This window comes from Lissotriton vulgaris, chromosome 4_1 (genome assembly GCF_964263255.1).
Source record: "Lissotriton vulgaris chromosome 4_1, aLisVul1.2, whole genome shotgun sequence".
Taxonomy (NCBI): domain Eukaryota; kingdom Metazoa; phylum Chordata; class Amphibia; order Caudata; family Salamandridae; genus Lissotriton; species Lissotriton vulgaris.
Window position 1 is genome coordinate 2,116,527,505 of NC_141691.1, and position 14,283 is coordinate 2,116,541,787.

At 46.0% G+C, this 14,283-nt stretch overlaps 1 protein-coding gene across 1 annotated transcript in view; it reads left to right on the top strand.

Annotated features, from left to right (window-relative positions):
* LOC147725154 (uncharacterized) overlaps window positions 1-14,283 on the top strand; it is a 253,304-nt gene that overhangs the window by 65,004 nt on the left and 174,017 nt on the right. Inside the window, exon 3 of the mRNA XM_086918194.1 lies at window positions 6,776-6,862. Within this exon, the coding sequence (XP_086774320.1) occupies window positions 6,776-6,862 (87 nt within the window). The remainder of the gene's footprint in view (window positions 1-6,775; window positions 6,863-14,283) is intronic.

Genomic DNA, 14,283 nt, shown 5'->3' on the forward strand with positions numbered 1-14,283 from the left:
CTGAGTTTTTATCTTGTAGAAGAACTCAGAGTGTTAATCTAGGAATATCAGATAGTGACTTCTGCTCTGTCATTGCACTAATTGGTTGCAAAGGAAGTGGCAGAGAACTATTCTGGAATGTTGCTCTGTTCGTGTGAGGCCAGAGATGACTTTCTGAATATCGCACTTGAACGGTTATGCCAATATAGGGAATAAATGGATTTATAGCCGAATAGGGGCATAAGGTCGCAGTATCGATCAGGAACCTAGATAAACACGCAACAAGATGACACACCCATCCCATGGGTTGTGATCACCCTAGTCAGGTTTAACACTTAGATATTAAATAAGGTCGGACTCAAGGATGATACTTGTGGCACACTGCATGGGAGGGTAAATGGGGAGGATTCAAAGTCACCAAGACTTACCAATTGTGTGCGATTAGAGAGAAACGAGGACAATAGATCTGAGAGCAGCGCGAGCAAGGCGCTGGGCGGCGTGTTGTGGAAAGCCTCATTTTAAAAACTGCTTTGTGTTTATTTTTTACGTGTACTGTGACTTTGACAACTCCAGTAGAGTGTGCAATTTAAAAAAAACGTATTTTCTGGCGGGAGCATGTAATTTCATCTGCGGGGATACATACAATGTTAGACTGGTTGTACGAGCTTTCTGGCCCCTTGTAGTGTCCCGGTCCGTCCCCGTTCCGCCACGGCTTTTGTGTGTCGCTTGAGCGGAGGGACGCGACTCCTCCCACCCACAGCATCACTTCCGGGCTAGGCTCTACTAGAGTCAATGTGCATCCGGCCGCGCAGCGGACGAGCGCTGCGGGCGCGACGATGGCGCGCCGAAGTCGTGCCTAAGTCCAGCCCATCTGCGCCCGTCCGCGGCGGACAGCGGCCAATGCCAGTTATGCTGCCCCATCGGGGTCTGAGCCAGTCAGGATCAGTTGGTCAAGGCAAGACTTGCTGGCCTTCGATCTAACAGGGCCGTGCAAAGCCCACTCTCTCGATCCTGATTCGTTCTCAGAGTCAGTTACATGCCCAGACTCTGGTAGATGGTGGGATATAGTCGACCCTCCACAAGAGGCCATAGCGAAGGCATATATAGATCAGCCGGGCAAAGGGCTTAGAGCGGGACTTTTGAACTGTAGATCGATGCCCAAGCATGGCACTGATATTTGGCTACTCTTAGAGAGCCAGGAATGGGATGCCCTGTTCCTAACTGAGACTTGGTTGAACGAGCAGAATTTGACAGCCATTGCTCTAGCAGTACCAGAGGGCTTTTCTATGTGTTTTTCTAACTGCGAGGATGGTAGGAGAGGGGGAGGCGTGGCCTTAATCTTCAAGGACTGCTATACCTTGTCATCCGCCTCGCCAGTTCTAATTCCCGGGGTGGAATGTCTATACTTCTGCCTCCTTCTCAATCCTCAATTGGCTATTGCCGGGCTGGTGGTTTATCGCCCCCCGGACTGCTTAGACAGTAGCACTTTGTGACTTATTGATGCTATTGCCCAAAGCTCGCTGAAGCACGACCACTTCTTAGTTGTAGGAGATTTTAATATCCTCATTGATAGCCAGGAAAGTTCTCAGGCAGAACAACTTGTGGCCTGATTAAGTGCAGCGAATCTGATGCTTCAGAATAAAGGTCCCACACACAGAGCAGGGCACACACTTGACCTGATCTTTGCCACATTTAAGGATATATTGATGGAAGAAGCACAGCCATAGGTCTGGTCAGATCATTGGCTTATTCACTTCTCAATAGTGGTAGAAGGCGTAGTGCCCATTAAGGGCAAACGCTCGTATCTCAAGAGGCAATGGAAAAACCTTACCCCGGATATTATGGGCCCTATTCTGGCGCAAGCTCCGCCCAAATTTACTAATAATGTAAGCGCTGATGCGCTGACTTTAAATCAATGGATTGGAGATATGGTGGAACAAGTGGCACCCGCTAAGAGGATGATGTTGCAGAGAGAATCGCCCACAGCCCCGTGGTTTTCTGCCGAATTACGGCAGGAAAAAACAGCCTGTAAAAAAATGGAGAGACTCTGGAGGTTGGGTTATCGCCCCTTAGCTAAAATACAATATAAAGATGCTATTAGATCTTTCCATAAATCGATTAAAAAGGCAAAAAAAAGCTACTTTGCGGCTTCTGTCCAACAGGCAGAGCATTCTAGCAAAGAAGTCTTCAAAATTGTTCAGTCCTTTTTTAAACCACGATGCATTGAGAGAGAGATCCCCCCCATCCATAACACTCTGTGACAAAATCTCTCTCTTCTTTGATAATAAAATACAGAAAGTCTACGATTCTTTCTGGCCGCCCAAACCTACGATCAAAGAGGAAATAGGGAGCTGACAGCCCCCCTTGGGAAATTTCAGCTAATTCCATTGGATATGGTGAGGCAAGAAATAATACGCTGTAAATCAGGTTCGCCCGAAGATCCTTGCCCTTCCAAATTATGGGGACTGTTGGCAGACTCGATCGCGCCAACTCTGCAGCACATCTGGAATACCTCCATATGCACTGGGGAGTTCCCAGAGGGCTGGAAACCTGCCACCCGTTTACCCTTAAAAAAGAAGCCAAACGGTGACCCGGAGGATTTGAATAATCTTTGTCCTATTTCCCTGCTGGCAGCCCCCGGAAAAATGTTGGAGAAGCTGATCCAGTGTCAGCTAAATGCCCATATTGAGGCAAACAATATACTACATGAAACCCAGTCAGGGTTCAGGCCCGGTTTCAGTACTGAGACGGCGCTGATTGAAGTGGCCGAGTCACTAAGATGGTCGTTGGATTCAGGAGAGTCGGCTATGCTGATGCTCCTGGATCTATCGGCCGCTTTTGATACCGTGGATCATGATAGGCTGGTACATCGGCTGACAGCAATTGGGCTGCGTGATCAAGCACTTGGCTGGTTGCAGTCCTAATTACCGAATAGAACACAGAAGGTTGCACTAGGCCAATGCTCCTCGAGGCGCAGGGCGTTGAGTTGTGGGGTCCCGCAGGGGTCGGCTTTAAGCCCCCTACTATTCAATATCTATCTTGCCCCACTTTTTACACTCATTGCCAACTGGGGAGTCACTGCTATATCATACGAGGATGACACCCAGCTGGTTTTCCCCTACTCAGAAGTGTCAGAGGTTGCCTTTGCACGCTTTAAGGGCTGCCTCCAAGATGTGGCAACTTGGATGAATACAAATAACTTGAAATTGAATCCGGGAAAAACTGAAGTGATCTTCTTTGGCAAAAGCACCCCCCCCGGCAGAACTATGGTGGCCGGCTAAGATGGGGACCACCCCCACCCCCAGCCACTGGGCAAAGAACCTTGGGGTAAAATGGGACGATAATATTTCTTTTGCACCCCAAATCCAGCAAGTCACCGGATGCTGCTTGAGTAAAATGAGGAACCTCCGACAAATCTTGAAACTACTGACTACTGCCTGAGTCCTGTCAGAAGACGGTGATCCATGCCACAATTACATCGAGGCTGGACTATGCCAATGGCCTGTATATGGGTCTTCCTAAATAGCTGACCCAACGGCTGCAAACTGTACAGAATGCTGCGGCTAGACTGCTGAAGCATATACCGTTTAAAGAGCACGTTTCCCCCCATTTTCGTTCTCTGCATTGGCTGCCGATATCCAGAAGGATTAAATTTAAAGCTCTCACACTGGCCTTTAGGGCTCTGCACGGTACATGCCCCAACTATCTGAGATCACGACTCCCCAGATACACTCAGACCCGCTCTCTTCGCTCGAATGATCGGGTTTTACTGAGTGTGCCACGAGTCAAAAGGGCAAGACTGGGCGGTCGGACTTTTTCAGCTAACACAGCTCAACTGTGGAACACCCTACCACCTGATTTGCAAAGGGCCCCGTCAGAACTGAGCTTTAGGAAACAGCTCAAGTTTTGGTTATTTTCACTGGATCATTAACTTTGATCGCTTACCGGGCAGTCTGGCTTTGTTTTGCTCTCAAAGCGCCGGGACACCTCCTAGTTGAGGTAGCTGTTCACGCTATAGAAAAAACAGTTTTATTATTATTATTTACCCTTATGTTTAATGCCAATGGTTGAGACACGGTCGATCAGTATAGCATGATCGACCGTGTCGAAGGCTGCTGATAGGTCTAACAGCACCAGAACAGCGGTACCACATTGGTCTAATACTGTCCTGTTTTCATCTGAGGCTTTAATAAGGGCATTTTCTGTACCATGGCCTCTTCGAAAGCCAAATTGCGTGTTGTCCAGAAGGTTGTTATCTTCAACGTATTGGGCCTGCTGAGAGTTCATTAATTTCTCAAAGATTTTTGCTGGAAATTGAAGATTTGCAATAGACCGATAATTCTTTGTTTCTGCTGGGTCAATGTTCTGCTTCTTTAGCAGCAGCTTAATGATTGCCTTTTTCCACATAAGGGGGTAGATGCCTGTTTGAAACATGGCATTACAGATACCTGTAAGGTTGGGTGCTATATGTTCCGGGATCAGTTTTAGAACTGAAGGTGGGCAGGGGTCAGTGGGGGAGCCTGATTTGATGGTAGCGATTAAATCAGGGATCTGTTTTGGTGAGACTTGATTGAATTTTGGAAAAGAATGGGACCTTTCTTCATTGCTGAGGACATCCTTCAGAGGGTCGACTTTGGGTAATGGGGTAAATTTGTTGTATATATTGCTGACCTTTGCCTGAAAGAAACTGGCCAGTGAATTGAAAAGATCTTGCTTGGGAGCTGATGGGGAGATCGTCATGAATCCCAATAGTTTAAAGACTACCTGGAACAGCTGCTTGGTGGAATCTTGGGCAGATTCTATCTGACTACGGTAGTATTTGCTTTTCTCCCTGATCATAAGCTCTTTGTACTTGGACAGAGCTTACTTGTAGATGTTTTTTTCATTGGTGTTATAGTCTCTATTCCAGCATCTCTCTAGGTTACTGTATCATTCATTTTTGAGTCTAAGTGACTCAGAGAACCAAGGTGCCTAAGGAACAGCTCGACTTTTAGGAGCATTTTTAAGTGGTACTACAGTGTTGAAGGCGTTATGCAACTATTCAAGGTAATTTGACGACCCAAGTGTGGGGTCTAATGTAGGGTCATAGTTAGTAGATAACAAGTGTGTGGTAAGGAGATGCTGGTCAATGCAACTCCATGCTTTAAACTGTGAAGGTGTGGTTGGACTAATATCCAAAGGGTTGGGTTTTTTCATCTGAAGGTCAAAGAGAACAGCCCAATGATCAGTCCAGACTAGAGGCATGGTGTTATGCAGAGAGATTTGCTTATTGCTGGTGAAGAGTCCATTCAGCGTGTGAGCGGCTGAGTGTGTGTGGCTGGTCACCAACTGAAGAAAATCTACCGACTCTAGTTCGGCAATGAGGGATGAGGTGTCATTGTCCTGAGATTCTCCAAGTGAAAATTAAAGTCCCCTAGCATAGTGAAGTCAGATTCTACCGCACACAGTTCTAGTAAGCTGCCTAAGGTAGAGAGAAATTCTGCTCTGGAGCCTGGTGGACGATTGAGAAAAATTCCCTTAAAGGTCTGTGAATGACTAAGCGTTATCGAAAAAGTCACCGCTTCACAGACAGTGGAGGTAATTATCTCAGTCCTGTTTAGGTATTTGTCACAGTGAATGATTGCCAGTCCTCCTCCTTTTTTTATTGTTCTGTCGTGTCTAATTAAGCAATAACTGTCAGGGGTTGCGTTGCATAAATCTGGTCCTGCAAAACACACGGTCCCCAGTGCTGCTAACAGATGAACTTGTAGACTTTGCTATTCCTGAGACTTCTTGAACAGGGGGCAAGATCTACCTCAAGCTGCTTTCTGCACCCCTCTTCCCTATTTCTCCACCTCTCTTGCTTCTTTCTGCACTTCTCTTGCTTCTTTCTGTACAGCTCTTGCTTTTTTTTTTGCACCTCTCCTGCATATTTATGTATCCCTTTTACCTCTTTCTGCACCCCTGTTCCATGCCTGTTTCTGCACTTTGCTTGCCTCTTTTGGCACCTGTGTTGCTTCTTTCTTCACTTCCCATGCTTCTTTCTGCACTGCTCTTGCTTTTTGCTGCACCTTTTCTTGCATATTTGTATATCCGTTTTAAGTCTTTCTGCACCCCTGTTCTCTCTGTACCTTTCATGCCTGTTTATGCACCTCTCTTGCTTCTTTCTGTACCCCTCTTGCTTCTTTAAGCACCTCTGTTTCTTCTTTGTGCACTTCCCTTGCTTCTTTCTTCACCCCCTTGCCTCTTTCTGTACTCATTTTGCCTCTTTTTTCACCTCTCCTGCATCTTCCTGCACCTCTCTTTCTATGTGTGTGCATTGTGCAGCACACATAGCAAGAGGAAAATGCCTTATTGGATTGTTATTGCACAGGAAGGTATGCCTTCCTGCACAAAAACAATCTTGGGGAAAACACAGGTACCCTTGCACAATGGTGTCTATGTTGGCGTTAGGCTGCCGAAATTGCACCAGCATGGGGGTAAAGGACAGGAGGACAGGAATGCACCATATTGCTTAATGCAGTACATTCCTACCCTTTCACTTTGGCATAGGTTAGTGCAACAAGCTGACTTGCTGCCCTGCCCTATGACAAATCCATGCAAATGATGGGCCAATTGCCTTGAAGCCAAGAGGTTTCTGAGTTTACTTGTGATGTCAGGCACCACAGGTTTAGTTGGTTGGGAGGATTCCTCTGATGCTCTGTGATTAATGGGTATCCAGGAAATCCCTGTACCTGCCCCCACCTGTACGGTTCCTCCCCCTGTACCATGTGCCCGGAAGCTTCTCTGACCCCTTGTCCTGTCTCCTCTCTTACAGTGACATTATCCTCCCGAGTGCTGTTCGTGCTCTGTGTTGTCTGTGCACTTTTACTCCTGGTGATGCTGACCTTGGCTCTGCTGACTGGTAAGTCTCCTTGTCTGATAAAGTACATGACAAAAGAGGTTCCCTTAGAGCAGGTACTAGCGTGATTGTTGATGTCACATATGTACAGTGTGCCAGGTGATGTCTGCTTGGGGTGCCAAAGTGTCTGGCCCAGTGGCGTCTCCTTCGCCAAGGCGGAGGAGCCTGACCCCACTGCTTAAAAGGAAAAATAAAAAGATAATAACAAAACATTATCATTTTATTATTTCTATTGCAGTCAGTGGTCAGACGTGGCTGTGCTGGCCAGGGCACGGGGAGGAGTGGTATGAGCCGGCAAAACTGTCAACTTTTCATCTTCCCCACCAGGCTGCATTACAGCCTAGTAAGGAACATGCACAAGCTCCCAGTCCCAGTCTGAGCTCCAAACCACGGCGCTCAGACCAATCACAATGCTGCGTTGCAGCATTGTGATTGGCTTAGGGGAGCCTGTCTGCCTGAGTTCTTCTTGCTGCCGGTTGGGACTTGAGGCAGGAAGAGGAAGAGGACTGAGGACAGAGGAGAGGCAGCGGCCGGCTATTTCAGGTAAGTCCTATTTTTTTAGTCCCCTCCTCCCGCCGGGCAACTACCCATGTCCAGTAGTAGCCGCTACTGGTCTGGCCTCTTTCCCCTACTTCAGCATCAGCAGTTGGTTGCTGTCATTCTTGGAAGAAGCACCTGTGTGCACACTGTCTACAGGGACCTAGCCTCAGGGGGGTGTTAGAGGTGTGATTCTCCCCAAATAAATGCATTCTTTGCTAGGTAGTTGGGCCTGGGGCCCCTCAGTCGGGTCTCCTATCTCTGTGCCGGAATTTCTTGTTGTGAGTCAAGAGTGAAAACGAAGCACTGCCCATTGATGCAGACAGAGAGAAAGAGATACCCCTCTGGTAGCAGAATTTCAAAATGTGAAACCAGAAACTTGGAATCAATACCGGCTTTCCTGCTTGCCCAAATTGTGTGATCCTAGGCAAATAGTTTATTTCACAGCTCCTCCTTTTCTTTATTATCACATATGAGCGCACTTTTAAAGTCTTGAGATCAGGATGTGAGCTGTACAGCCACCTTTCTTGTTGATTTAGTAAACTGTAATGTTGCTCCATCTATTGTTAGAATCTAGGTCATCTGTAGGGTTGGCATGACTAATGACTTACCCTACTGACTTAGAATTGTTGTTGGGGGCAATGAATATTTCTATAACCTATAACTTTTATTAATATCTATCTATGCAGTAATATAACCTGATTTATTAATGTGAAATGCTTCCACGTTAATCAAACACATTTGTTCAATTTGTTTAGAGATTGTTTCATATTTTTACATTATGTTTGTTGCATGATGTACACTCCAAATGCTTCCATGGCTCTTCGCATGCATGGACTCTTCCAGCCAAGCAGAGCCATGGCTCGGCTCACACTATTAATTCGCTTTCAGGCCTGCCTCCACACTTGCAACTCAGGCTCAATTAATGGGGCTCCCAGTCACTTGATAAAATGATTTTTAAAACAGGTAATACTGGCCGCATGCACTTATACGATAACTCCATCATGAAAGCTTCTTGTGCCAGAGAAGAAGATAAGTATGTGCAATGAAAATACATTTGAAATAAGTGATCCAAGGACAGGGAACTCCACTTAAGAAAGATATATGTTCACTATATCTATAGGTCACTACACTTAAAACATATAAGTCACCCCTATAGCAGGCCTTATCAATCCTGAAGGCAGGGTGCTGAGTTTTACATGGTAGTTGTGTTTTACATGAATGCAGTCATGAGGTCCTGGGTAGAACTAAGAGACCCAGTGGTGACGAGCAGTGGCATAGCTTCAGTGAGGATGTGACACCCCTCAAAATACATACATGGGGTCGCAGTAGGGTACTCCCGCCCTGAGTCAGGGATGCTATACCTTTGTGGATTTGTTTTGCCATTCTCATTTTACTAAGAAGTTTGAACTTGTTAATTTTTTGGAACAGCATCTTAAATATATATTGTGACCACTTTTCCTCTTTGGATGCAGATTTATTACTTTTTGCTAAACACTAATGGGCGCAAATATACCACTTTTTGGAAATCAAATACATTTGCAGTAGTAGACCTAGAAAGCTGTGTCAGTCTCCAATGTCCAGGTATGCGACTGGCAATCAAACAACCAAAAGGTGATGGGATGAACACCTGCAAATATCCTAACCAGCGGCAATCACCCGGGGTAGCATTACAAACAGCTGGTTTTTGTCCACTGTGACCCTGCACACAGAGGGCATTTAATGCCAATCAGTACCGAGCCTGTCCCTCATAGGAATAGTTAATTCTGAACCTTGGTTATCTCACCCCTCTAACCGGGAGCCCACTGCATTTTTGGTTAGGAAATTTGACATTCACCCCCCGAATATCACCGACCAAGCTTTGCCCCTGTCTGTAGGCAGTGCCCACCTGCACCAATAGTCCACATTCACCAGAGCCCAGCACAATTAATGCTTTATTTTAGATGATGATTCTGTTGCAGCGAAAACATCCGGGTGCTGGGTAGAGGTCCATACATTGTGACAGTAGCCTTCAGGCCATTCTCTGATGTCATGTGGGCTCAGTGGTCTTATGGAATATACTAGGCTCATCATTAAATCTTGAAATGTGGATTCTTGATGTCAGGAAACTGAAAGTAGAGGGGACAGAGTCTGGGTCACTTAGGAGTGACCAGGGGCTTAGTAGACGAATGCCCACCGATGTCGGGTGTTTCAACTGCGATGTAGGGGTCTTGACTCTTCAGCTGCAGGGACCAGGAGAAGTTTAGGATGACCAGGAGCCAGATATGAGCTGTCCCACTAAAAGGATGTGGAGTTGGGAGGGGTCTGTGTTCCACAAGAGCGCCAACAACCCTTGGCAGCGGCAACCCACAAAGATTGTCAAGATTGGTTTTGGTCTGGCCCATCAGGGACCAGGAGACTCACCACAGCAAGGGGAGTCAGGGCAGGCCTAGAGCAACCAGGGGATCCCAAGTAAGGCTGTGTCGACCCTCAAGAGGACCCACAGGCCAGAGGCACAGGAGTAGCAAGGGGACCTAAGGTAGTTTCACAGAACAACAGCTAGCAGGGCACAGAGTGCGAGGAGGCCAGAGTCCTTTGTAGAAAATGTGTGCTGGAGTCAGGACTACAGGTAGCCCAATGCATGGAATTGTTGCATGCGAACAAGCATATGCAGCAGCAAGTGAACGTGGTGCACAGAGGTACAGATTATGTGGTCCCCACAAAGGATAATGGCCTGAAACTTGGTGAGAGGGCAGCTGAACCTTAGCAACCTTCTAAACCCACCTCCTGTGTTGCTGGAGCCGTTGGAGTCTACAGGAACTCAGGATTAGCAAACTGGTCAGATGCATTATGGTGCCTGCAAATGCAGGGGAGTGACTCCATCACCCCAAGGGAAATTATTCAGATGTCTTGGAGTTCCACAGAGTCCTGCATGGAACCTGTCTGGAGCATGGACACAGACGAGGCTTTGGATGGAAAGGGAGACGTAGTTGGGCCCAATGGAGGTCCATCGAAGTCCAGCGTGTCCAGACCGTTGAAGTTCAGTGGTTTCTTGTTTCAGAATCTTGTCCACGTAAAATCTAAAGTCCTGAAGCCAGGTCAATCAATCAATCAATCATTTAATTTGTAAAGTGCACTACTTACCCATAGGGGTTACAAGGTGCTGGGGGCGGGGGTGCTGCTGCTACTGGTTGAAGAGCAAGGTCTTGAGTTGTCTCCTGAAAGTCAGAAGGTCTTCGGTTTGTTTTAGGTAGAGGGGGAGGGTGTTACAGGTAACCCTTTTTGTACTCGAGGGAAAGGATTTGACAGTTTCAGGGGACCCTCCTAGGGGAGGGTCTGGACAGGGGCAGGATAGTCCCATGTCCTGTGTCCAGTTTTGCTCCAGAGAAGGAGTCAATGGCTCCCAGAACTGGTTTGAGCTGGACTATGCACAGGGACACCAAATGTGCTCCTTGCGCAGACTTTCTGGCACTGGGACAGTGCACCTACCCAGCCCCAATACACTAAATCCTGCCTGGGAGGTGATCACACCTCCCTGTACCAGGATGCCTATTGTGCTGCCTTCCCCTGCTCGAGCTTGCCTCACCAGCAGGAGGGTAGAAATGTGTCTCTGGCTGGCAGCATCCATTTTGTGCTGCTCGGGTAGAGAAGGCTGGTACCGATAGAACCAGGGACCCCAGGAAGCTTGTTTCAGGGGGGAGGAATCATACCTCCCACACCAGTTACTGGTGCGGAGGTTTGATTCCAAGGTGTGTGAAACCAAACACAACATATTTTGTTGCAGCCGTTTTTGAGATAGCATTTACTGTGTGGTTATAATGCACCTCTACCTGTATGGCTGGCTGTGTCGCAGACAACCCGGGGTAATGGTCCCCGAAGGCTGCAGAGCGGCTCTAGTCATGCAGGGCACCCTCTCAAGTAAAACTCAGCACCCTGCCTTCATGATTGATAAGGACTGCTATAGGGGTGACTTATATGTTTTAAGTGTAGTGACCTATAGATATAGTGAACATATATCTTTTGTAAGTGGTGCAAGCACCAGTTTACACAGTTTACAGTAGCAGGCCTGTAGGCCTGTAGTTCAATTTTGCATGGCCACTCATGGGCATAATACATACTTCAGCCCATGGGAGGCCTCTGGGGTACCTATGCCCTGGGTACATGTGTAATATACATCATCAAGATAAGGAATGCACTCCATATTTTAATTTCATCCAATATTAGACCTTATTTCTTTGATGTTGCCTGCTTCCTGGACAAGTGCCTTGCCCAAATGGCACTTGAGTGTGGAATTCCATCATTTTGGGGCGACATTTCGCCCCAGCCCAAAGCCACATCTTCCTGCTACTTCTTTATTTTATATTTCAAACTAAGTTTCTCCAAATTTGTTCCATGTAATCATTCTCTTATTCAATCTTTTCACTTAAATCCATTTTATTCCACACGCAAGGTGATGCCATTTTTCAAAGGTTTCGCATATTCTTGATGTGCCCATCCGGACCTCTCTTCAAGAACACGTACAGACGCATTTGTTCATCCAAAAGCAGTGTTTATTAAAACCCAATGCATTTCGGGCTACTGGAGCCCTTCGTCAGGGGCAACTACAAGTAACAATGAAACACGCATTTGTTATTTCATTTAACCATTGTATATGCTTCACAACATGTAAAAATGCACAAATGCAACTAATTGTGCCCCACCCTTGTGGCTACCACATTCCAGGGAATCTAATGTCTAACTCGATATTAAAAAAAAACATTTATTTTTAACGAAAAACTCCCGTCCTACAATTAATCTTGGAACATATATATAACTCTACCCATAACTCCCATTATATTGTCACGTAGCCCTGAACACACCCCTCACCCATTATTGCTATCACACTTAACCTCTCAACCTTTCTATTGCTCGCAAAGTTTACTCTGAGATAAATCCCCTTCAATAAAAACCATACCCCCCCTTCTTATTACCCAACTTCTATATGCTTTACTCCACACTCTCACTTCACTGATCTAAACCATGCGCTCCGCGCCACATTCCCGACATCATTATTCTAACGTCTACCTGTTGTCCTCAAATATTCAGTGTCACGCATATTACTCCCATGCACAATGTTCCTAAACCATCACCCTTTTGTTTTCACACAGTGTTATTAAATCTCCTATCCCTCATATATACCTGTGCTACACATGTTCTAATCTTTGCCTCATGCACCTGCCAGAAAATAGTACGTCCTTGTTAGATTGGGGCGTCTTCAGGTGGCAGAGGTAGATACCTTTGACCAAACAGAGACCCTTTGTCTAGTCAGGGTAAGGGAGTATACTCCTAAAATAACCCCTGCTCACCCCCTTGGTAGCTTGGCACGAGCAGACAGGCTTAACTCAGCGAGTAAAGCATTTGTGAACACATACAGTAACCCAGTGACAACACTACAGATGGACACCACACAAGTTGTAGTATAAAAATAAGTATTTTTGTATAGACTTAACAAGACCACAAACAAAAAAAAAAAATCCACAAAACTGTACTTCAAAAATGGTAGGCTTAGTTCTCTTTAGATGTAAAATGCAACACTTTGAGTTCAATGTGCCTATGGATGTGTAATGCTGTCCAACAAAAGTGTTGCAGAAAAGGTGATGTGTCGGTTCCTTACATGCAAGAAAGGTGATGCGTTGGGACGGTTCTTCTCCGCGTGGGGAGGTGATGCATCAGTTTCTTACTGCACTTCCATGGCGATGCGACCAGCAGTGCCATGATGCGATGAAGATCCGGTGCAATGAAACAAAAATGGTGTCTTCTTCTTGATGCAACATGATGCGTGCACGCTGGATAGCCGTGTGGTGACTCAACGATTCTTCTGAGCTGCGACAGGCCCTGCAACACGCTTCTCCGGTGATGCGACGACAACACTTTTCTCCAGCAGTGGCGGCTGGTGACATTTGAAAGTGGTGACGTGTATAATTTTTGGCGGAGCACACCACGGTGAGCAAGCCCGAACAAACTAAGGAGGGTTCAGAAGGGTTTCCACCCCCCCCCCCGAGAACATTTTGAAAAAATGAGTGGGCAAATGGTGCATTTTCAAGACTTTCAGAAGCCACTGTGCTAAACAGAACCAGACCACTGCCTTTTTAAATTCAAGAGCAAGTTATTGAAAACATATATCCTTTTTTGGCATGAGCACTGACTGCTTATATTCGCACCCCATTGCCAGTGACCCCAGACAGCCCACCCCGCACAACCTGCACCAGCAATATAGATTGTACAAAATATAGAAAACACCTAGGAAGCACAGGAAATCCATACAGTGCAACATACAGCTAGCTAATCATTAACATTCTTTTGAAATGCTCCTTTTAAAATCTAATATTTTGGTCCTTTGCAGTTAAAAAAATGACTGTTTGTTTGAACAGCTTCACTAGGTCCCACCAGGCAGTTAACACATGGTGAAGTTCACTGACACACATGGAATCTGTTGTGTGACCTGTGCTCTTATCATTCTGTGTACTGTTAGAAGTTCTTGGGCTGTGAACTGTTAATATCTAAATAGTGACTACAGTCTTGTACAAAGTCTGTGAATGCAATAGTTTGAAAGTGGATTCATCAATTTCGAGCTATTGAAGAGCAAGAAAAGCATGAAGAGCATCAACGTAGAAACCGCTATATCAATGCCATACAGTGCAATAAAATTGTGAATAATGCACAGATGTACACTAAATGAGCCAACGGCCATACAACTATAACAATGCTTCATTCGAAGTAAAAAAAAAGACTCAATTTATCAATTTTCCCTCAAACTAGCGCCATCAGAAAGTGGAAGCAGTTGTTTCCCTCCATTAGCACTAAAACTGCATATCTGCCATTTCAAAGCACAGGAAAAAAAAACAGCTGTTGCCAGTACACAATCTATG